We start from the raw sequence: 25,455 nt of genomic DNA, 5'->3' as shown, positions 1-25,455 counted from the left end.
TGCTACTAGTGAGTGTGACCTGAGCATTTAAATTCTGAGGTGTTGGTTTTTTTAACATACCACATTGCTATTCATAGTTTGATCTTTTCTGCCTCTGATGTAGTGTTCTGTTTGACATCCATTAGTGCTTGATAGTTTTGATTTAGTAGCTGAAAAGAAAACCTTAGATTTCCCTCTCCACACATCTATTGTGCCCCTCTGGTTAATACCTCAGTTTTATGTTACCTTTGAAGTCAGTCCCAAGTGTTTGAGAGTGCTCTGGTATTGTTTTGGAGTGTTGCTTCTCTACTCACTTGAAGAGCATGTGGTTGACTGTGATTTATCCATGGAAGATTTGAAAAACACTACAGTTGTTTGGTTAGATTTATTCAACTTGACAAAGGGAATATTCACTGGATTATTAAAATTGAAGCTTTTCCCTTGCTGTGTCTGTTAACTAAATATTCCCTCAGTTGATTGAAAAATGGATAGCTTGAAAGCTGACATTTATAATTTTACTGACACCTTGGTGTATATAAAACTCTGTTTTTATTCTGAAATAGAGGTTTGTTTTAAACATCTATGCAAATGGCCATTTTTCAGACTGAAAAAAAAAAATCCTAGTGTTTTTAATAAGATACTAATTTCCTTGCTGAGGTTTATTAGACATCTAAGCCAGTCTCACAGGGACAGAATTATAAGGAATATATCCCTCTCTTTAAGAGTAGCTTGAAGGAGTAGTGATTGTGTTGCAATTCTGTCTGTTAGCTGTGCTCTTTGAAGAGTGATCTATGTCAAATATATCTGAAAGCCATAGGTATGAGGAAGACAGAAGTTCAGTCAGTTTGTAGTCAGCATGTATCCTTCAATCACATACTTCTAGTGATACCTTATTGTCTCAATTTGATATCCTGGTAAGATTCCCAAGGATTTGTTTGTAATAGACCTCTATTCATTGCCTACTCATAATTCTGGCTCCTGCTGAGCCTGAAATTAAAAGTTTTGACAAGAAGCAAGAAATACGTTTCTCTGTGTCATGCTTGCTCTCCTACTCTTGTTCTCTGCTGTGCCTTCTTTCTCCTGCTACACTTTCTCCTTTTGTTCTGGATCAGCCTTGCTGCTGCTTTGTAGTCACTGATGATGGGAACACTTTTTTTGACATTCTGGCAAGCATATGAATAAAGCTTCTAATGGAAATAAACTTTTTTTCTGACCCAATCAATTAAGAGAGGCTTCATGTATTCTTTTGTCTCAAGCTGATTTTGTATTTGTCAATGCTTTCAGCCACTTGTTGTAATTTCACTTGTGCTGTCTTCAGTATATGTGTATTAACTCTAACCTATAGGGAATAACAGCGAACTATTGCAGTTTATAATTTTAACAGTTTTAATAGTTTCATTACCTTCTCCTTAATTTCCAAATTTGCTGGGTTGTTTTAATCATCAGGTAGTTTTGTTGCTTAGGATTTTAGATGGATGTGCTTATCTAGCATTCTAGTAATAGTGGGTTTCTAGTGAGTTGTAGTCTTTTTACAACATTAAATGTAAGTGATACAAATAACTGGCAATAAGATTTTTTTAATGGCTTGTTGTGGATTATTTTTTTCTTTTTTGTGTGACTTCTTGTAGTGCAGGCTGTATACTTTTAAATGTTTGTCCTATAGGCATCTTGATATTGATTTTATATTATTTTTGAGTTTCATTGCTTGTCTGGTATTATGAACTCTTCATACATAAAGATGTGGAAAAGGAACCCCTCATGGATATATAAATTTGTAAATTCATTAAATCAAATGTTTTATAGTGGGATAGAAGATGAGTGTATGTGCAGCTTTATATGCAAGTTCTATTGCAAGCAGTTCAATACCAAGGATTATAGGAAATGGCCTGGCCAACGATCTCTGATGAAGCACTTGTGTTTCTGCAGCAAACATTAATGAATGTTCTATTCCATTATGCATAATAGCAGTTGTAATTATTCTGTGGCAGTTTCTCCTAACTTTATTATTAGGATTACTGTACCTAAGCCTGTAATCTCATGTGAATATTCTTTGTGTTCCCCAAGCTACAAGCAAGTAAGTTGTGACCTTCACTAGCAGCATAACAACTATCAAGTTAATCATTATTTATAGCAAAAGGGCATGTTTTTACCTCGTACTTATGGAACCTCATGTCCTATGAGGCTTCATCATATGGCTGGGGATCTCAATTTGCATGCTTTTAGCATTAGATTAGTTAGTAATTGGAAAGAGTAATGTTTTGTGGCTTCTGCACCACAGTTTAAATTAAGACCTGTGTGCCTCATTTGTAGCAGGCTTTTATGCCAAGAACTTGAGCAAAGAAGTTAATGCTTCAGACTAGAAGGAAGAAGCTGCTGTGTCATTCTGTTTCTTATGAAAAGCCCTTGTGATCCTATTTGTTGACTCTTTTTGCAGAAGCTGTACTTTGATTTTGCTAGACCTGAAACCTTACTACTAGTTAAAATATCATGAGGAATAAGTTGTATTGTTTCTATACTTGTTTGTTGTTATGCTTGTGGGTATGCTTAATTTGTTATTTGCAGTAGAGAAAGGCTTGCTGAAGGATTTAGCCTTCTATTATTTTAATAGACAATAGAGATTGTTGATGTAAATGAATAGTTTTCCTTCAGTTTCTTCTAACAAAATAGTATTATTGTCTGAACATTTGTCAGATTTTTTTTTGTGAGAAAGAAGGAAAAGAACCCTATACCATTGTATTTTTCTCAAACACAATTCTAATGTGTAATGAGTTGGATATCCACCTTGTATGTCAAAATGAGGTCAGGTATTGTTAAAAATGCATTTAGAGTGCTTTAAGTTAAAAAAGCTTATGCAACATCTAAATGTGTTTAAGTTCTTAGGCATTTCCTTTGTTTAAATGCAGAAAAAAATAGGAGCCAACAAGGATAGTCCAACTAGGCCATTACTGTAACTACATGGTGTATTTCCCTGTAAGATGTAGTTGATGTACGTTTATTTGATGCAAGAAGTGTGTGAACACTCATTTAGATATTTTCTGTGTCAACTGTGAGAGACATTATCTTTTGTAACAATGGTTTAAGGTTTCTATTTGTTTCATCCTTCTCTTTTGACCTTTTAAGGCAGATACCTTTGAGTACTAAGGAGTTTATTTTGTGAGAATGTCATAGGCATGATTCCTGCTTTGTGAGATTGGCCTCCACTCTGTACTTAGTAGCATTGTATGCTTCTGGCCCCTATGTATCTGCATTTGGCAAAGGTGAGAAGGACTGAATTGTTTGTGAATTTGTATGTAAGTCAGTTGTATGTAAATATTTGATCCTTTGGTGGAAAATGCTGTAAAGGTGATAAATAATTCTGGAAATTCTGATTAAAAATGAATAATAAAATAACTACTAATTAACTCCTGGTTTTTATTTATCTGGTTCTTGCAGTGCATTGAGTCTAGTAAATAAAACAGCAGAGTGTTAATGTATTTACAGCTTAGATTCGGACCTTATCTCTATGGATGCTAAAGTGATCTGCTTTGATCCCTTGATTTACCTAACTAGAAATTTGCCTGTAGCCCAAAATGTTACCTGCCTTGTTTGTTCTTTAACTAAACATAGGATGTCATATCCCTCCCCCTTTCCTACCACGTTTTTTCTTTGACTTATGACCTCTCATATTGTTTATTGTTACTTAGACCAGCTGAGGACCCTACCACATGGCTTCCTCTTGCACCTTGGAAAACCAGTTTTTTTTTACAAATCCCACTTAAACTATGTTAACCAATCTGTTTAGCAATGATGAATGAGAAACTGTAGTAGAGAAATCAGCACTTCTAAATAGCTTTTGAAGTTAAGTACTACATTTTATTTGAGAGAAAAGTTTACTGAGTAACAATAGAATGAAATCCGACACTGTGTAATTTCTAGGGTTGAGAAGAGTTAATTTCAGTCTCCCTGTTGGTTTACTCATCAGAGCTGCCATCAGTTTGGAGAGGGGACTATCAGCATTGAAAGTCCAGTGGTTTATGTGTTAGTTCCAGTTATAGTGTAAGTGCCTCTTCTGCAACAACAACAACAAATTTTTTAGCTAATTTTGCGGTTATTGTACAAAGGATAATAAGTAGGCTAGTTTATGTGCTTAATTGTATGTATCACCCAACTCTAGAGTCTATATTAGCAGTTGTCTCTTGGCCAACCTGGGAGATTCTGAAAAATCTTTCTGAGAAATAAGCTATTATAAGACTTTAGTCAGGAATACTTTTGAATCATTTCTGTCTAGTAAAAGGAGTCTGTTTTAAAGTAAGCCTTGCAAACATAAATGAAGACAGTTCTGTGATGGGCTTCTTCCTTTCTCTGCCCTTTCCCAAGAGTTAATTCAGATCCATTGATACTCTGGTTTGTCTCCTATCACCCCAAATATTTTTGGGGTATTTTATATACTTCCTAATTATGCATTAAAAACTTGGTTATTGTGATTCATGCTTTTAGTGTCCTGTTATGGAAGGCCCCCATTTATTGCCAGAGTCAGCGTGTGCTGTAGGGCTTGTATTTTCCCTTTGCAAACGATGCTGAGATTAGCATTTTTTAGTGCGTTATGTTTTTATAAATAGTAAGATGCCTGCAAAAACTTGTTTGGTTTTTTTTCCTGGAAATTAGGTACTTGGTTCTCCTTTGATTTTAATATTAAATGATAAGCAATAACAGCAATCTCTTCTTTTCATCAGGCTTGCCATAAGTATGTATCCTATGTAATCTGATTTGCATGCAGTAGTGCATTGAAAGATGTGAACTAGTTTGTCATAAATTAATGATATTTGACATGCCATTTAATAAAGAAATGTATTTCCTCTAATACAATAGATTCTTGGCTTCTTGGCCTCTTACTGTAAGTGGGTATGTTTTTTGCCAATTTTAATGGGTGTTACCTGTTGATGGAAAGAATAAGGTAGAAGATTGGTAAAGGAAATGTAGATCTAAATGTAGATCTATTTTTCTCCCCTTCTCTCAGCCTTCTTTGAATCCTGGGGGAAGACAAGCATCTGATGTAGTACTCTTAAACCACTGGAGCATTAGAAATTACGATGTACAGCGTGGGGACATTGTGTCACTAGTGTAAGTAATTTTGCATACATTTCAATACATGCTCATGTAGATGTTGAACCATTGGTGTTTCACCTACAATAATGTTGGTATATGCATGAGCAAGGAGCAAAACATTTTTATAGTGCATTATTGTTATTCTGTTGTCTGTTTTCAAAACTCACATGTTCAAAGGATGTATTGCCAATTTTTTTACTTGAAAGAAATGCAGTGCATATCGTGTGATACAGTGTGCATCTGTACCAAAACTGCCAAGAACAAAGAGTTGTGAGATAGAAAATAGATAAAACATTGTGTGGCTTAAAGGAGTATAGTTTTAAGTTGCTTGGCTGTGTACTTTTGAGAAAAATTTTCAGTTTTCCGTATTAACTAATACTGTATGTTTTTCTTCCTGGTGAAGTATATTTAATGGATAAAACTTTAGATAAGATCACAAGAATTCAACCACCTCCATAAAGGACAAATGGAGCAAAAAATGTAACTTTACATTTAAAATTGAGAGGTCTGTGTACCAAGCCAAAAGGTGGCAGTATTTCGCTGTTGAAAATACTCAAGACTAACAGGGGACAGAAACTCCATTTCAGCCTTAATATAATATAGAAATAGAATGTCAAAGTGCTCATAACTGATGCAGGGATATAATACATACTCATAGTATATGCTTGGAGAATTTAAGACTTTAGTTTTGTAAGTGAAATGCACAATATGTAGATTTTGAAAGACATTTGTGTTACAGCCATATTGTCTGTCTGCCTTTTTGTCATATATAATTTCTAATTGTCTCATTTTTTTGCCTACCTCTTCACTGTAGTGGTAATTTATAAGACAATTTTCACTGCTGGTTCTTAAAACCAACTCTCTCATGTATTCTTCTTTTGCTAGACACTTAAAATTTGCACTGTGATCTGTCTCATTTTCTGTCATGTAAATTTTTCTGTAAGTAGTCTAGCTAAAAGTATGGGGTTTTTTTTTTCATGTTTGCTACAGCTAATATTGCAAAAGGACTCCAATTTCAGATCACTTAATGATTTCTGTAAAATGTGATTCTGCCTGTGTGTGCATCCCTCTGCCCAAGTCATGCTCTGGTGATTGTTTAAAAGAGTCAGTATAACTGATTAGTAATTAATAGACTGAACAGAGAAAAAGCACATTGTCTGATCAGAAATAGTTTCGTTCCTATTATACTCCTTGACTGTTTGTGATTCTGTCTGAGCCATCTGCATTGGTTATTTTCACTTTGGTGTATGTTTGAGCATGATAACTAGTATTTTAGATGCTGTGGGGTTTTTTGTATGTTTGGAAACTTCTCCCTAATCTTGATGGAGTTCATGTACACCCACATAGAAGTTGTTTTATTTATGCACTGTATGGAAATTTTTCTTAGTCTCTTGGAAGTCCACTGCGTAATCAGATCAGAGTATTCCAAAACCACTTAAAGGTCAATACAAAGGAAGTTGAACAATGTAAGATAATCTATTGGATAGTTTTAATATAAAATATCCTTCAATCTTTGCATTTATCAGTAGCAACTTTTAAGTACCTCATGATACAGGTTTGTTGGAAGCAGTTTTGACATGCTTCCTTATTGTGTTGTCAAGTTTTTGATTGTGTGGTAAAGTCTTGCAGGATATAGTATCTGAATGTGATTTTGTACTCAGTTTTTGAGACTTAATTTTGCTATAAAATGCTTTCATTGTGTAAATAAATTACTGCTTTCATCTTTTTCATTTTGATTGTTAAATTATGATTTCTATAACTCATATATATGCATGAATTTTACTTGCTGGTCCTCAGTATCTGATTTAGCTAAGGCATCAATGGGGAAGGCTGATCTCCCATCAGGTGCTCCTTTACTATTCCCCTCAGAAATTGAGTTGAGAAAATGTTGGTGTGACTGAGAGGCAAATGGATATGTAAACCTTTGTTTCGCATCCTTGTTGGCTGCTTTACATTTGTCCACTGTCTCCTCTTTGCCAAGATGTAGCAGGAGATAATTTGAAGGTTGTGGAAGAATGGTCTTCTGCAGAACAAGAGCTGAAGTAAAATACTCCTTCCTGGTGGCATGACTAGGGCCATTCAAACTCATCTCTTTGCTTCAAGTTTTGGCTGTTAGCCCTCTACTTACAATGGACTTTGCTAGCTGGGATCTCAACAATCCCTTTAGGAATTATGGTGGAAACAGCAGCCATCCAGAATGATGTGGTATCTCTGATGGTATGAAGAAAGCAAAGAGGTGAGTTAGTCCTGGTGGTTCTGGATGCCTCAGAAGAGAATCAGTGAGCCTGTGGTCATGGTTCTGATACTGCTTGCAGATCTGAAGGATTTTCCTCTGTTGTCCAATCTAGTTCTTGATAAACATGTATATATATTTATTTTATGAATTTGATTGCAAATGAACACCCAAGTACTCAAGTACTTGGTGATGTTTATACCTAGTAAAGGTACTAGGTACTGAATGGAGATTGCATGTGTCTGTAATCCCAGTCACTCATCTCAACCACAGCTGTCAAGTTAGCCACTGTATGCACACATGTGGATTTACCTTGTTTTAGATAAAATATTTAGATTGACATTAGTCTTTAAAAAGATTAAATTAGAGTCAAATAAAATGAATGGAGATAAGTTAGTAGCAAAATTATTTCTTTAGTTGCAGTTTAGTGTTTTACAAATAGTTATTTGTTACCTCAGCCTTTAAAATATTTTTTCCCTTTAACTTGAACTCATTTTTATTGATACTAGAATTAGGAGAGCTCAATGTTACATGCTGTAACTTTTGAACTCACAAGTTTAACTTGATTCAGAACTAAGAAAAATGTTATCATTCTTAACTTGATCACTTACTCAAGTGCTTAATTTAGGTACTGCAATATTACTGAGACTTAATACATTGAAAGTCAAAACGGGAATAATTTTTAAATAAAAGAAGTAATTTCAGTTATTCTGTCTTCCAGAATACTATCTTTCCATCTCTTAAATGAATTTAAAAAAAGAAAAAAGTGTTACATTTTTAGTTTTGGAAATGCATTTATTTGTCTTCAAAGAAGAAAAAATACTCATGTAGCACATGAGGTTGTCTTTCAAAGATGAATGCTGGTTTTTGCCAGGCAGACCTTGATTTTTCAATACTTTTATGTTGAAACACGCATCTATTTTGTAAGAGCTCAGCTGAGGTAGATCTCAACAGTTGTGTAGAACTGTATCAGATATTGCAGTGTTCCCTCAGCTGGTTTGTGAAGTTGGAGTGCCAGCAGCATTGTAGCTGGAGCTGTATGTGTCACAGAGGGGGTTGTACAGCTCGTGCAGTTCCCTGGGAATACATGCTGCAGCTGCATTTCCCACCACTTATAGAGATAGTGCTCTCCCACTGCACATTAAGGGATACTTTTGCCAACTTTACTTGTATGCAATTTGTTTTTTACTGTGTACTAATGCAGGCATTGTTATAAAAAGATGTTGCCAAAGAGTGATTTCTAGGTCTAGAATTCATTTTGGTTGCTGTTATGGAAAACTTCCTGTCCTGAGTGCACAATCATGCCATCTTTTCATTCCAAAGTTCCTGTCCTAATGTAGAAAAAGGTCGGTGCTTAGATTTTTCAAATTATAAAAAGTTAAGATTGTAAATACTCTCAGACACTAATTTTAACCTTGAGGTAAAAAATTAGAGGTTATTTTAAAGGTTGTGCTATGTCTGGAATACAGAGAACACCTTCTTCAGCAGTTAACTGGGAGCAGGAACCTGCTTGCTGGATAGGTTGCCAGGTGTCCCTCCATTGCTAATTTAGAATGTGTTCTTATGTGTCAAATAAAAATAGCTATGCTAAATTAATCTGAATAGGGGAGAAAGGAAAAAAACATGCTGTTTGTTCTGTACATTCTGAATGGTAACATGCTTTTAAAAGTATGAACTATAATAGCTAAATAGGCAGTATGTTTAAAAGCATGTTTTTAAAGGTCAGCTACAAAAATAAGGAAATAAGTGTTGTATATTTTGTCAGCTTCTTTTGAGTTCTCATATAGGAACATAATTGCTTTAAATACAAACCCAACTTTCTACATAGAAAATTCCTTGACATTAAAAAAAAAAATCCCCAAATCATACTTCTTGTCTCCTATCCTTATTATCTTTATGAGATAGATTAAGTGGCTTTTGTCACTGCTTCCTCAGGCCTGTTGGTTAACCTCTTTATTTTGGGCAAACTGCTAAGCATTCATATGGGCTTGATCTTTGAAAAATCCAGTGCAGATCATCACTCTGGAGGTAGAATTTAAAGTACTGCATTTGAGGTTGTTTCTGCAACTGTCCCTCACTGGCATCTGTTGAGAAATGAGAACTGGAAAAGATAATTGTGATGATGATTTTATGTAATGGTTCAACAAGCTTCAGCCTATGCACACAAATCTGAATAATGCAATTTTTGAAGGAATGTAGTCTTTAGTTGATGAATACAAGAGTTCTCAAATGGTGCAAACTGAATATAGGTTCTTCATAGAGGATCACTAATTGGAATTTCATTATTGAGACTAGCTTAGTAAAATAAATATCAGTGAGAAGGTACTTACTGAAGGAACTGCCTTGAATTTGAATTAGTGGTAATTATGATATGATCTTTTGCTAAAATCTCATAGATATAGCATGAATGCATATGTAATGGTTCTTGCATTATGTTTAAGAAAGCTTCTTTCTGACTAAAATACTGGACAACCTTTTATGAATACCTCTGCTTGGATTTCTTAAGTCTTCCAATTTCTGTTCTATTTTTGTTTGTATTTAGGTCTTTATACCAAGTCATCTGTCTTCTGGCAGGTAGGACACTGCAAAGGAGGTTGTGCTGACACAGAAACTAAATAATCACTTTAGTTGCTGTGCCTCAGTGACCTCAGAAAATCTTTTCCTATTCTGTTCTTTTAGCTGGGGAAAAAACCCTAACCCTCTCATGTCTTTTCTTGATTAAAATCAAATATATAGTTCTACTTCTATTATCTATATTATGATCTATTCTTAGTGTGGGTATCATACTGTATATGTGCTAGTACTGTTGGTGGACGAAAACCTTGTGTCTTCTATTTATAAAGTAAAATTCTTTCTCTAAGGAAGTTTTTCAGATACTGTACATAATCCTTAGTTGTATTACGAAGTGGTGCTGTGAAAACTTCATATTCTGGTTGATTTTGATTTTATTTGACTTGCTGTTGAATTAAGTACCTTGCTGTTGAATTTAGAAACAAATTGTTGCTTGCTGAGCATTTATTAGAGTATCTGTTAGAATACTACATTGGAAGTTTACTAAATCCACTTCATTAATTACCCAGTTGTTTTAGGTTTTGGGTTTGGTTTGTTTGTTAGTTCTTGTTGTTTGTTCTTGGTTTTCCTGCCTATAATATAGTCTTTGTTTCATTTAAAATAGAACATTGAGAGACTTGACAGAAATAATTAGTCAGAAAGATGGTCTGTGGTATTTGGTTGAATTTCCTTCCGAGGTAAGTAGCATAAAGTTTCTTTAACATCCATTGTAGTGAAAGTGATGGGAGATTAGTCTTGCCCACCTCAGAAGCAAAATACTTAGAGCTGTAGATTATCCTATATAGAACAGCTTTAGTTTTGATGCTACTAAATTGGTACTGTATATATGTGTATTGACTAATCTATATTTACACTGGAATTACTGAATTGTAGTAGTATATACTGGTATATAGTAGTGTACTCAGCTGGATTAGGATGTAAATAATAAAAATAATTTGAAGTTACACAAAAATATAAGCATGTCTGATTCTTTGGCAAGTGAGAAAGATGTGAGGAAAAAATGGTTATGTTGTGATCTTCATATTGTAGGATGATTGGGTGTTAGTAGCTTAATCGTTGCATAAGGAGGCCCTGCTGTTGGAGGAGTGTTAACAGTTATTTTCAATCTCAACATTAACTGATTTGTTAATTCAATTTAATTGCTTCTCCTTTTAGTGATCAGGCAAATGAAGAAGAAGAAAAAACCTATTTACTAAATGACATAATTTTTACCTTTTAAATAGAATTTTTTTAAAAAAGTGGAACAACATAGGATAGTTTTTTATACTCTTCTGGATGATGGGCAGTCCCAGTGTGTTGGAGGTCCTGGGTCTAAGTGGACAGCTGGTTGGAATGTGGCAGAAATTGCAGCAGTGATTTGGTTGGATAGAAAGCTGTCTCTGATCCTGTAGCTCTGCCTTACAGTAGGATGGCTGTCTGCCCTGTGAAAGTCATGTTGAGCAAAAGGAGTTTGAAACCTGCCTTGGTTTAGCAGTGTGTTGCTTTTACCTTTTGAAGTAGTTATAATTTAGATGCTAGGAGTATGGTTTGCTGCAGCAGAATCTGCTGCCATATATGTACAGAAAGGTAACAGTATATGTTTCCTGATCTTTTTTCTTTGAACCTTAACAAACTTTAAAAACTCTTACAGGAAAATATTTGATACCTTTTTTCTCAGCACATTTCCAACTGCTGAGAAGTCATTACTGGTTATTTATGACTGGCATTGCTTGTAGGTACTTGGAACTAGGAATGGTTTTACAAGTCAGTGAAATAAGCTCCACAATCTCATTGCAGGAAGTGGCAGACAATATGATTGTTTCAGCAACTAATGTGAAATTCTAGTTCTCCTTCTCTGTAGAGTATTCAGATTAGACACCTCCTTCTTATGTAAATTCAGATTGAAAATCTGGTAATATAAAATAAAAAAGATTAATGGGTATTCATATGGTTATTCTTGCACTTTAGATCAAGTGCGTTTTTAATTATGATAAATATAGATAGACTAGATTTAAAACAATATGCTCTGAATACATTCTCTGTTTAATCTGCTGTCCAGATACTTTGACACTTAAGGAGATTGTTAAACTAATTCTTTGTTGAAAGTAATTTCCTTCCCTTGAAAGTGAAGCCAATGTTCCAACTAAGATTCCTAGAGAAGATAACAAGTCAAAGTACTTAATGTTAGGTTCCACTGCACTTATAAAATGCTGGGTGCTGAATTTATGAAATACTAGATTCAGTTTAAGATGAACACTTAAAATAGTGATGTTACTTTTCTTATGTTTTACTTGAATTGTGAATAGTACACATTTTGGACCTAATGATGTTATATTATCTATTAAGAAGCTCTATACTTATGAGGAGAGGGGGTAATGAATGTTTTGTTGTTCTTTTTTTGTAGAATAACTCTGGAAATCAGCTTACACTTTCTTTTCTGTGTGAAACCATTATCTTTCAAAGAGATCCAGTTCATTGGCAACAAGGCTTTCATATTCCAATGCTAAGTTCTGCTACCTGCAGTAGTATGAAAGCTCTAACAGAACTATAGGTGGGATATTACAGCATGATTCAGCAGTTCTTGAATCCTAGAATACAGTACATTTTTCTTAAGAGATGAAGCTTGATTATTTATATTCTAAATTCTGGATGTAAGCAATTAATCAAATTAATTTTGTTCTTTATATGCAAAAAGATATCTAAATGCATTTTATCCAAATTTTTTTTTGCAGTAAGCCTGTTTTAATTTTGTGTGCAATTTGGGAAATACTGGGGTGATTTTTTTATTTTACTGGAGATCTTAAACATTACATTCTTAGAAAAATTATAGATTAAATATTGCCACAGCTGACTTTGTATTTTTTCAGTAATAACTTCCCCTAAGCCGGTTTAGTCAGTTGCATTATGAGCAACCATAAATATTAACTGCAGGATGTTTCTTCTAGGAATCTTTCAATTAACTACACATATGCTGACAAAGTGAATTTTGCTTACACATGAAAAATATTTATTTCCAATCTAATTGGTGAAGTTGGAAGAAAAAACACAGGTCTTGACCTGTGCTGAGTATATTGTGGACGTGAATATTTTTGCATGTAATAAGCAGTCTTGGCCTTGTTTTCTGTTTTTTCAACCTGTTAGCAAAGGCAGAAGCAAGGGAATGGCATATTATCAGGTTTAAAATGATAATTAACCTTATCATCACTGTATTTTCTAGGGAAATTATATTGATGAAAGTAACATTAGGTTTTTATGCACAATCAGCTGCTCCTGAAAAGTGTAATTGAGCAACATTTAGCTTTAAACACATGTGTAAGTATTTTTATTTTGGACTTCATTGTTATTGTCAACTGTCTATCTGATACTTTGCTGCAGAGAAAATTCCTTAGAGATGCACAGCAGAATGATGAGACAAGGGCCACAATTGCAGCAAGGGACATTCTGACTATACACATGGGGGTAAAAAAACAGAATTAGAAACGCCAAGTCATTAGCCAGAGAGGCTGTGAAACCTCCAGCCTTAATTGAAACTGGACTAGCAAAAACCCAAGCTTCCTCATCTGCCTTTCCAGTTGCATCTATTTTGGCCATGAGCAGAAGTAGATGACTTCCAGAGGTCCTTTTCAACCTGAATTATTCTGTTTGTTTACATCAAATGGAATTTTTAGCAATGGAACTTTTAAGATGAGGCATACTAGCTATACACTATCAAGGCTAATATTACTAGTTAATGTTTACAGTAAGTATTATGATGGTTTTAATTTGTTTTATAGCATGGAAGTGGAATTTCTAAAAACCTCTTGTTCTGTATATGTGGTTGTAATATTTTCTAAAAGATTCAGCCATGCATTTAAAATCTGCTTTGTTAATAGCTGAACACACAGAGAATGTTAAGATTGCATTTGAGTTTTATAACTGGATTGTAGAGTCTCTGAAGGGCAAACAATGGGTAGGTTTAGGCAGATGTGTGTGGTGCAACAATGAGTGGGGGTGGTTGGCAGTCCACAAGCAGATGTCTGAAGATTGGGACAGTTTAACATACTATAGTGAAGGGAAATGCTTTGCCTATATATGTGGACAGTGGTGCCCAAGTGGGAAGTGGAGCCTGCTGAAGTATACAAGCAATTTTTTTGCTCACTTGTTAAATTTTCAATGACATCTGACTGGATTCATTCATAAAGGACTGCAAACCAGAGAAAAATGTGTCAGGAATAAAGTGTAAAATGCACCTAAAATGGAGGTGAAAAAAATTAATGTGTTAGAGCACTGGAAGTGAAGACAGGGGTTTACCTACAAATTTTCATGTCATGTCTGTAATGACTTATGTAGGAAGAATCGACAAAAATCTTTTTCATTTATTTCATAAATAGAACTTATATTAATTTGAACTTGACCTGTGTCTTCTGCCAATATGGAGCAGAACACTCTAGCCAGCCTATTCTCTTGCCACTCAGCTCTGATTTTTTCCCTGCTATTGTAGATTTATTTTTTTATTGTTACCTTTGTGAAATGTAAAAAAATTAGTATATAGGCAAAATGTTGGACCAAAAAAGGGAAAAGGTAGGAGTAAAATCTTAAAATTATTGTTCTCATAAACCGATCATCCATAGCATAATGCTATTTAGGTTTTCAGTAATTAATAGTGTATATCTTAAGGCAAAAAAGAGATAGCTGGTGAGCATATTTCTTGTGTTGAGTTGTTTTATATGTTTGCTTTGAGGGATAGATTACTGGCATTCTCAGAACAATAACTTTGATGTTTCCAGAACTAGGGCAACTGTAATGACAGAAGTGTGGTTTTGCCATATATAGAGAAGTATGTTGTCAGCAAGCAAAGGATAATAGCATCCTGTACACCCAGAAGGCCCACTGTGATGTTTGTGTCTGCATAAGATCCCCTTCACCCTCAGAACAGGCTATTTTTAAACTGGTGCTGAGTTTGACCTTAGTAAAGAAATACTGTTGGAGGATTTTTAAATGCATGACCATGCACAATGTGTTTCTCAGTCCTATAGGACGCTGACAATAGTATTTTTTCAACAGAAAATTTTAGTTTGCACTTTACTTGAGTTCAAAGGCTTTCCTGTTTAACATTACCAGGGAATACCTGATTACAAATTATTTTCTGTATCCTTAATTGATATAGCTTACCTGAATCTATAAGACAGAATTAAAGATTTAAATTCATTGTTCCATGCTGCTTATGATGAGATGGTGTCACATTTCTGATTAAAAGAGAAATAGCTTCCACAGACTTTGTTGTTAACTACATTTTCCTCGCTGTGACTGGTGTTGTAAAATTTGTGAAGAATATTAATTGTTTGAGGTCAATACTACTACTACTTCATAGGAAGTGTGCATATCTTTAACAGAAGGAGAATGTTGGTATAGTTGACATACATTTATTGTAGCATCTTGTAAATACCTTGCAATGCTAGGAAATTTTAAGAACAATCTTTCATGGGCCTCTTGTAACCTTCTAAGACCCTTATGTTATCGCATGATACCTTGAGACAGGTTTTAAAGCTGACAGTGATGGCAAAGTACAATATTGAAATAATTCCTTACTGGGAGAAATTTCTGATGTGACTATATGTTAAATAACATTAAGTTAAATCTGGCTTAGCAAAACAAAGGCATTAAAATGTCAGAACCCAAATTTAGCAGAAGAAAGTGCATCATAATATCTGAACTTTTTCTAGATACTTCTTAGCTTTAATTGAAACAGGTGAGCACATTCATATGGAACCTCTTCTCCCCTTAATTTCTTTCTTTGCCTATCTTTTTTGAGAAATTATCTCAGTAATTATCTTTGAGAGAGTTCTGAGTAGCTGGCCTTCTAATTTTATTAATTTTTTTCAGTTCTCTTTTCTAATCCTGTGGTCATTTGTGGTGTTGAAAAGCCTACAGGGTTTATGAATGCATAAAGTGGGCTGGGGGTTATGTAAGTATTTACAGTAAGTCTGTAGTTTTAGAGCTATTGTCTCCCACTCTTCTAAAGCCTGCTGCTCTTTTTTCAGCCAATTCTTAAGTTTCACTCTTCTCCTTTAAAACACTTCAAAGGTTTTTGTGCATGTTTGCTATGTATGTTTTAATTAGCTGTTACCTGTGGTTAGTGAACAGGTATAGCATAAGTTTGATACATGTGTGATTGAATTGATACATTTGAAAATACTAAAGGTTGCAAAGCCTCCTAACAGTTGTTTCACATTTCAACAGTGTAACCATATGTGTGACAGCTCAGCAAGGTTTTCCAGTTCGCAAGATTTGCTAATGCAGCAGCAGTTAACCACCAAGGGAAATTTAGATTTGAAGGGACTCTTCATGTCCTGATTTGTAAAAGCCCTCCTGGGCTATTCTAGAAACTTCTGCTAGCAACTACATTTAGCTCTTCTGTGTGGCTTGTTTCAATTCCTGTGTGCAGCTGTATATAGTATTTGCTGAAGCTCATGAAGTATGACATGGCAGCAACAAGTACATTCTTTAGATGGTAGCAGCAGGGCTGGCAAATGTGTCAGCTCCTGGGATACAGAGAACATGAACAGAGCATTTGCTCTTATTAGCACAGAGCATTACTTCAGGCTAGAAGTAATCAATCTTGGTGTATCTAATCTACCAGTTATACTCCTACTTTATGATATATTAATAATAATGACTGATACGGGAACGGGCTGAGTAAAGGTTTTATTATTGTACTGTTTTGTTCTTTGTCTCATACTTGCAATTGATAAAGTGAACAAAAAAGAGAATGCATCAATACTGCTTCTATCATAAGCTTCATCTACGTGAAGCTAAAAGTTGTACAATATTTAATGTTATCTCATGAAGAACCCTTTTGAACACAGCAGGGTTATGATTGCTGTATTCATATATTCCTGATTGGTCTTCCACGTGTTTTTCTAAGAATAAACTGATTTTGGAGATTGCTATGGGAATTTCATCCAAGTACAAAAGCTGAACTAACATAGACTTGTATGAATAGCTGATATTCAAAATCATCTTTGACTTAGGAAGAAAATAAACCACACTCAGAATTTGAGAACTGTAATAGCAAAATAGGACCCATTAAAAAAAAAAAAAAAAAAAAAAAAAATCATTCTGACCTGTATATTCCTGCCCATGGCAGAGGGGCTGGACTACATGACGTTTCAAGGTCTTCTTCAAACCAACCCATTGTGTGGCAATAAGATCTCTACCTGAAGTTTTCTTGCTGGTTTTGGGTTATATTCAGGTTCATACTAATAAGTCAAAGGGAATTTTTATCACTTCAACCTATGTAACTGGGATTTAAATGGAGGTTATATGCTGAAGAAGCACATATTTAGGTTTGTCTCCAGGTAATGGTTTGGATGCTTAGACTGTATCTGTATCTGGGGTCACGTCAAAGCCATAGATAATGTGTTGCTGAAAAATGAACTGCTTTGTGTTCCCCACCTCATTTGAGTGTGTACAACCTGGGATGTCAGTCATGCCTCTTTCAACCAGTTGTAATAAATACATTCAGAGAGATCAGAGAGAAAACAAGGAAGCTGAGAACAGGCCTGTGAAGGAAAAATTATGATTGACACTGTTTTCTTTTGTTGATCCTTGCTGCACTTTGGTGGAGTGTGTATTCAATAGCTGTTCTAGGGGGAAGATTGTGACATGTTTATTTTATTACTTATTTTGTTTGTTTTACTTTATCATTGCAGGCTTCCTTAAACAGATTACAACAGGCTGGTTCATCTATTAAAGTTTGGCCAGTACCAAGCTTGTGTCCTTTTATTGCCTCTTATGTCTTGTTTGTATTTCAGTAGTCTCTAATGAAGGCTTAAGGATGAAGCCCCTAACTTATTATTTTATTCTTATTTATAGTCTGTCATGCCTGAGGTGCTGATTTTGGACAAAAGCATAATTATTCAAGAGATTCTACATAGATTTCTTTGTCACCTCAAGGGGGGTTTCTGCATTAAACTTACTCCAATTATCTCTATTGTTTTAATAGTTAGATATCATAAATCAAGCCTATTCACCAGAATTTCTCTCTAGTCAATGGAGAAAAATGAGCACTTACAGAAATGAGTTTTTATCAATTATCTTTAGGCATTTTATCTTAAATGATGGGGCAAATAAATGACTTGTAATTTAATTAGAATAAAATAATATTTCTATATAAATTTTCTACTCTTGTTCCTAAACAAGGTGGTCAAATTGAGTGTGTTTCACATACAGTTTTAAGGATTATTTATGTGCAACTTACTACTGTTCAGAAAAACCCTCCATGTTATATCGTAAATTTCAGGGTGACATTTCCTACTTTTTACTGTACCTATTTGGACACTCCTTTTTGGAAGACTGTGATAGCTGACCAACAAGGGTCTTCAGTTTTACTGACAAATTTCCATCCTGTTGAGATGAAGCATCTGTTAATGAGCTATACAAGCAGATAACTAATGTGGGGGAGCTTCCATACTATTCTTGTGTTTACAATATTATTTTCTTTTTTCCCTTCCTTCCTCTCTGTCTGTTAACCACACAGAAGAAATAAGGTCATAATTTAATGAATAACCCCTTGGATCACAGATGCTGTCAAAATGAAGCCTGAACATTTTAAATTGGCTGGCTGCTGTTATCCTAACAGAGCCCATTAAAGTCACATAAGAGAGCATAACTTACTGTGTAGTGAAACTGTGACTTTTTCATGGTTTCTTTGTAAATGTGAGTAAATTTATGGATGGCATTAGTGATACTAAGTTGACAGAATTAAAACACTGTTTATGGACACAGTTCAGTAACTTGATTTAATTAGATTCTCACCACATTGGTCTAAGAGGATTTTCAGGCAATATTTTATGATGAGGGTTTGAAAGAGGATGCAGAAACTCTCACAAAAGTGAAGAATTAAAAGCAATATTTTCATTTAAATGCATACATGTTTAGCTAATTAATTAGACTCTTGGACTTTGAAACACTGGACAGTGTTTTGTATAAGGGCTTCAGCCACTGTCCAGCCTGAAAAATCATCTTAAGCTAATGGTTTACTGCATTAACAGTGAGTGTTTATAACACTGAGCAGTTCAGCTCTAACTCAGATAAACACATTAGAAATGGGGTAACAAAATCTAAGCTCCACTGATAGCATTAACTATATTTGGAACTCCTGACCCTTCGTTCTCTTATTGATACCTAAATTGAGCATGGGGTACAGAACAGTATCAGAAGTAAAGCTATAAGAATAATCTGTTATCTTTTCTGTCAGAGCAGATAATGCCTTTTAATTTTTTCTTTCCCAGTTTCTTCTTGTCTTTCTCAGGTTACCTGTCTCCATTAGCAATCAATGTGATTGTAAAGCTACTAAGCATTGTATTATTACTATTGCCTGCTTTTTAGACTTTACTGAAAACAACAGGCTATAATAATCCCTGGGATTTTAAAGATGAATCTTTTGTGCATTTAAATATGATAAGCTTTTGGAAAATGCAGTATAAGCCTGTGAACTAAGTATAAGGAGTTATACGTTGAATGAAAATCAATGCAAGAAAGTTAAAAAAAGTCATTAAATTACTGGTATAGATTTATAGAGATGTCAGTGTTAGAGGAGGGCTTGTGGTCTTTTAAATACAATAAATGGTTTTAAGGACATTATGCTGTACACATCTTAAACATTTTTGACAGAGGTTTTACTTGAAAAAGCAGCATCGCTTAAAAATCAGACTTAATTATTCTGGTGGGTCTTTCCAACTCAGAATATTGTGTGATTCTGTAAATATAAGGCTACTTACTGTAACTTTCTGACAAAGAAATCATTTGCTTCAGCATGTCTCTTCAAAAGTGGCAAAAGAAGGTGCAGATTGTCACTTGGTTTCCTTGTGTGCCCTTCCCTGTGTAGTTCCTCAGCACTGAGAGACACTGGATATGTTTCTTTCTATTAAATAATACCTGAATCTGTACAGCATCTTATAAAACAAATTCAGTTTATCCGTAAACTGCTAGATGTTACTTCCTATAGCAACAAACAGCAAAAATTATCAGGTGTTTTTTATTCTTCATTTGGTCTTCATCCAGGAAACTTCACAAATCCATGCATCTGATTACTAATTTGAGATTTAGCTGAAAATTGTGCCAATATTGCAACTCTCAGTAGCGCTCCCTGTAAAATTCAGGATGGGAGTCTGAACACAGTCGTCAGAGCATTGTTTAGATTTGAAGAATCTCTTCAGATTGATTTTTCTCAAAAATAAGAAATTGTCATGTATGTAAAAACTGTATTTCTTGCTCATATTTTACCTTCCTTTGCATCAATAGTATAAAAAATGAGAAATAATCAAAGATGATCTCAACTCAGTACTTTATGTACTGTAGGAAAGTATCCATAGACCAGGTGTTGAGTCCTGACATTAACATTGTCTTCCTTATTCATATTATTAGCTCCAAGCTAGTATTAAATTTGTATCTTAGTGATGTCAAGATGCATATGAAGGTGTATTTCTGGAACAGAAAAATGTCATTTTGATAATAATGATAATTTTCCCTTATGTTCATGATTACTTAGTGATGGCGCACTTGAAATGACATATGTTTATTTAACTTTTATTTACTTTATTCTGCTATGTTTTTCATATTGCTAACTTGTATCTGTGAAATTCACTTGGATTGTGAAATTGATGCAATATAAGAAAGCAGAGGAAAAGTTCACATAATTCCAAAATTAAACTTCACTGCAATATTATAGTGAGAAATATGCCTGTAGATGCGTGTATTGGCTTGATGTAGGGTTTTCTCATGATAATGTCAAATTCTGCTATGAAACATCAAAGTTTACTATGAAATCTTCACAAAATATTTTTTCTCAAATGACAGAACAAAACCCACAAAGAACACTGCACCTGTGCTCTTTTTTTTTTTTTTTATTTCTCATGCTAATGATTCATAATCTAATACTTTTATTTGTTGTTTAAAAAATTCTGTTGTGATGCCTTGCTGATGTCTGTTAAGTTTAGTGGAAGTAGTAATGGTTCTGGTAGAAGACCAAGGTGTATTGAAGAAAATGGTAGTTTTTAAAGTTAAGTGAATCTGGTTTTGTATTTTTTATTGCACAGTAGATTTCTTTTTTACAGATACTGGTTTAACTTTAGAAGTTCTTAGCCTCTCAAATATTTTCCTTTTCCTGAAAAGAGTGTCATGACAATATTTAAAGCTGCTGAGCAAGAGGAACAAAGATTTTGTTTTGCTAAATATACCCAACTGGCCAACACTGACATACTCACTTTATTGCTTTCTAGTTTAGTTGTAAAAATAACCCAGCAAAGCTTCCTTCTTTGAAAAGATTATTCTAGGGAACATTTGCTTTACAGAGAATAAAATATATTTGGTATTACTACATTTGACAGAAAACATGCACAATTCTTATCCTGTATTTATTATGAGGTGATGTTCTTTAGAGATTATTTTCTTAGAATGATATAAAAACCCATTCCTTAAGGAGTTTCATGTACATTTTATAAATGCTTTCTTTTTATAGGGCTCTTCATACTAAAATAAATAATAGAATCTCAAAGGCATGATGGAAGGTATATGGAAATAACTGCTACTGCAATGAAAACCAGTGAAGTTTGAGGGGATTATACAGTAAAACAAGTCTAATCTAAGAAAACACAGCCATAATATTGCTGAATGTTTTTACTTTCAGGCATTTTACAGAATGTTGATGTAGACAATAAAAGGACATGCTCATCAAAATATATAATTTAATTTAAACACACTCCCCCCCCCCAGCCTCCTTCCCCCACCCCAGCTGGGTTTAAATATACTCAGATTAAGTACTCAGATTTCACAGGATGGTGAAGGAAAAAAACCCTTAGGACGTGTAAAATTTATGAGGAGTCTTGAGATTTCATTCATTATGTTGACAATATGCACAACTTCTTTTCAAAATGGATTGGACCAAAAAAGGTGAACAGACGCAGGTGAAAGACTTCTTCCCATAGTGTGTGCTGAGTTATGTGAGTTACTTCTGCTTATACATTACCCCAGGGGACTGCTTAATGTGCTTGGTTATATAGAGCTGCATTTTTAGCTGTGGGCTGGTATCCATATTGAGCCATAAATTCGTAATTGATCTATTGCTTTCTGGGCAAACCAGTCATACTCAGATGGAATTAAGGGCAGTAATTGATTTCCTGCTAAATAAGACTCATTTCAGTTTAAAATGTAAAAGATGTAAACTAGAGTCTCTATATTAAGCAAATATATAGTCTAAATATTGCTTATATATATGAAAACCTTTCTGTAATTATAAATTTGCATATAGATCTGTAAAGTTGCCTTCTGAATGGAAATCAATGTCTATAATTTTTTTTACTATTTGAATTTTGAATGACAAAAACATTTTTGCCAACAAATCTTTGGCTGCTGTGGCTGCATCTTTATTCTGACAATGTACCATACTAGCAGAATGTAATTTTAGCTTGTATTAAGTACCAAGGTGAATATGATATGAGTTAGGGGGTCTCATCTGCTTATATGTACCATAAAAGAAACTTCTTTATAGAAAAGAAAAAATTAAGCAGTGATTGCTTATCAGTGTCTGTGAAATTTATAACGAGGCTGATTCACTGAGATGCAGAGCAAAATCTTTTATTAACTGAAGATGTCTTTTTCTGATCATCAATTAAGCTGCCAAGTAAGTCTGCTTAATTTCACTTCCATCCTGTGAAAATCAGCTGCTGTTCTCATGATACTGATATAACAAGTAAAGGAGGAAAAAATTACCTCCGTTGATAGAATAAGGAAAACCTTGTTGTGTTATTTCAACTTAATTTATATTTGGAATTGCATCCTGCTTCAGAATTTAAAAACCATCAATCTCTCTTCCCACCCTCCCTCTTCCCATGTACTCTTTTTCTCTCTTCTTTTCTCTTTTCTTTCTGTACCTTGTTTTTACAGTGAAGAATGTGCTGTGTAAAGTTGAGTGAACTTGGATTATTTCTCATCAGGTAGACATTTATCCTCGAGGATTTCAGCCCACATTTTCCCTTTACTATAAACTTTTTCAGTTGACATGAAGTAATCTATATCCTTCCTAAGGATAAAGGAAAAGTTTTTCTTGAAATATTATTTCCCAATTGGAGTCTGATTTTGTGTCAAAGCTGTTTTGCTGTGTAGAAGAAAAACCTCATCAATCTAGTTTTTATTTTCTAGGTGAGTTATTTGTTTAATTAATTTGTTGTTTTATACACGTATGGCTGAAATGACATATTAAATTTGAAGCAAAAGAAGCAGTGGCCATACTACAGTGCTTTGGCTACTTGGTTTAAGATAAATGCCCATTGTTTTTTCTAGCAAATGCTAGAACACGTGCTCCATAATTTGGGCTTTCTGAGGAAGATTTTCCTTCATTATAGCTTTAGAAATTATTTCAGTTCTCCCCTTTTTCCTAACCATTGTTTTGCTTCTATAGGCAGATAAATAGCTTTGTCTCTGGCACTTGAAGTTCAGGAGGAAGACTCTTCCTCTTGTCTCTACTGGTTTCTTTTTTAAAACAAGCAAGTCGTTGTGCCTTGTGCTAGCCTGAGAGCCTCATCTGCAAGGAGGGGCTGTGTCTGTGCAGCTGTTGTTACTCACTGCTCAGGCCTTTCTCAGCTCTCATGTTTCCCAGTGCGAGAGTGTGCATGGGGAGAGCCCAGCCCAGATTAAATGGGATGGACACCAGGAGAGGGGGTTGCAGTTTCTACTCATACATGCATTCCATACATTGATTACAATAGTTGCAATTACTCTTCTGGAAAGAAGACAGAATTTTTTTGAAGTCTTCTCATAGCATTCTTCTCATTTTTATACAATTTGTTCCAATTTACCCTTCTTTTTCTGAGCTAGAAGTAGTAGAGGGTATAGTATGAAAAAAAACATATTCTAGGAATGAAGGATCACTAGACTCTTGATATTTCAATACAGCTTTCTACTTATATTTTTTTTGTATTTTTATTTAACAAGATTTAAAACTTTCAGAGTTCTAAAAGATTTTATTACTACTGTTGATTATGACAGTTGAAAAGAAACAGCTTGTCAAGTTCTGGTTTTGCCACCTTAGTTTGGAGTAATCTAAGACTTTAAAATTACTTCTTTACTCTAAGCTCTCAATAGTAGTTTTCTTCTATATCAAGCTTTGAGTCTAGAAATTGTTGAAAGCATTTTCCAGAAATGACGTTTATCTAAGATTGTGAATTCAGAGTTGAATTTAGGCAATTTTGAAGAAGTACCACTTTCTAGGTTGGATCTTATGAGTGACTGTCTCCAAGCAGGCATGCAGTGCTATGTCTGCCCCCAAATTAAATCTATTTGGTTTTTTGTTTGTTTGTTTTTTCCCCTTTCCTTTGGGCATTTTATTTTTGTCCTGAGGCTTTTCTGGAACTTTCCTTAGCACATACCACTGTTTTCCAACTGTGAAGTTGTATCTTTTGTTAGTTTCTTGTGTCTTGCCCTCCATCCTGCAGCTTTGGATAACTGAACTGAGCTAGTATCCATCTTCTATAATGAAATCTGCCAACTGCCTTAATTATAGGTCTGACTCATTAGTTTAAAATTATGAAAAGATTATTCAAGGAATTTTTTCACATTTTTTGAGTTTCATTTGCAATCTTTCAAATGTATCTTTTTTCAGCATTATTGCAATTTCGGTTCAGAGCTTGCACTTTCAGTCTTCTCTAAACTGGTTTTCATCAGTAGGTGCAAGTGCAGCAAAAATAAAAATGTAGTTATTAGTAAAATTTATTTTTTACTTCATGTGGATTCCAGCTTTTCTCCTACAGATGTCAGACACTTACTTGACTTTCTTCTTGCCATCCGTGTAAGATTAGTTTCAGCTTAGTGACCTTTAGTTCCTGCACTGCTATTATTCCCTCTCTCTCATTTTTAGGTGTCTGTCTTCCTAATTTCTCTGATAATCATTAAGTAGTTTAGTTCCTAACTGTGAATTTATATGCTTACAACTTTGTAATCCAAAAACATGCCTGAAGTAGAGCTAATGTTGGATCAGGTTGTGAAGGCACTTAAAAAGGCATTTTGAGTATCTCTAGTGGTAAAGTCTTGTGTGAGTTGCAGTTTTGTATTATGTAGCACTGAGGAGAACAAGAAAGTATTAAAAGAGCAAGTGTTATTGAAATTCAATACCTGTATTTGAGAGTCTGTGATGTAGGGAGATCCTAATTTTCTTGCCCATTTGCACAAGAAATTTTACTATTTATTTCTGAATATGCTCACGCTGACGTCACTGCAGAGAACGTGACAGTAATTCTGCTGGAACTGTGACTGTGGCTGATAGACTGCAACTCTCCATGAATGAAACAAACTCTACAAACAGAACCTGACCATTACGTAAAGAATATATTAAAACCCCAAAAAATAAAAAAAGCAAAAGCAAACCAAATCAAAACAAACCACTAAATGCCCCCCAAACTAATCCTTTATAGGAAATTCATCTGCTTGTATTTGCATTGTCTTACTATGTTATTAGATTTCTTTAAATTTTTTTGGTCTGTTATAGTGGCCATTGTGCTGTATTGGATTATGTATTAAAATATTTTTATGTTACTGAGAATGTTAATTTCCAGATTAGCAGTCAGATGTTATAT

The 25,455-nt window shown here is 34.4% G+C and overlaps 1 protein-coding gene across 3 annotated transcripts in view; it reads left to right on the top strand.

The window, feature by feature from the left end:
* Positions 1-25,455, top strand: part of IMMP2L (inner mitochondrial membrane peptidase subunit 2) — a 402,416-nt gene that overhangs the window by 15,268 nt on the left and 361,693 nt on the right. For all 3 annotated transcript variants that reach the window (XM_079303729.1, XM_079303728.1, XM_079303730.1), the window contains exon 3: positions 4,976-5,079. In XM_079303729.1, the coding sequence (XP_079159855.1) occupies positions 4,976-5,079 (104 nt within the window). The remainder of the gene's footprint in view (positions 1-4,975; positions 5,080-25,455) is intronic.

Source organism: Erithacus rubecula (genome assembly GCF_903797595.1).
Source record: "Erithacus rubecula genome assembly, chromosome: 4".
Classification (NCBI taxonomy): domain Eukaryota; kingdom Metazoa; phylum Chordata; class Aves; order Passeriformes; family Muscicapidae; genus Erithacus; species Erithacus rubecula.
Note: the sequence above shows the minus strand (reverse complement) of the source record. Positions and strands in the feature narration are given on the sequence as shown.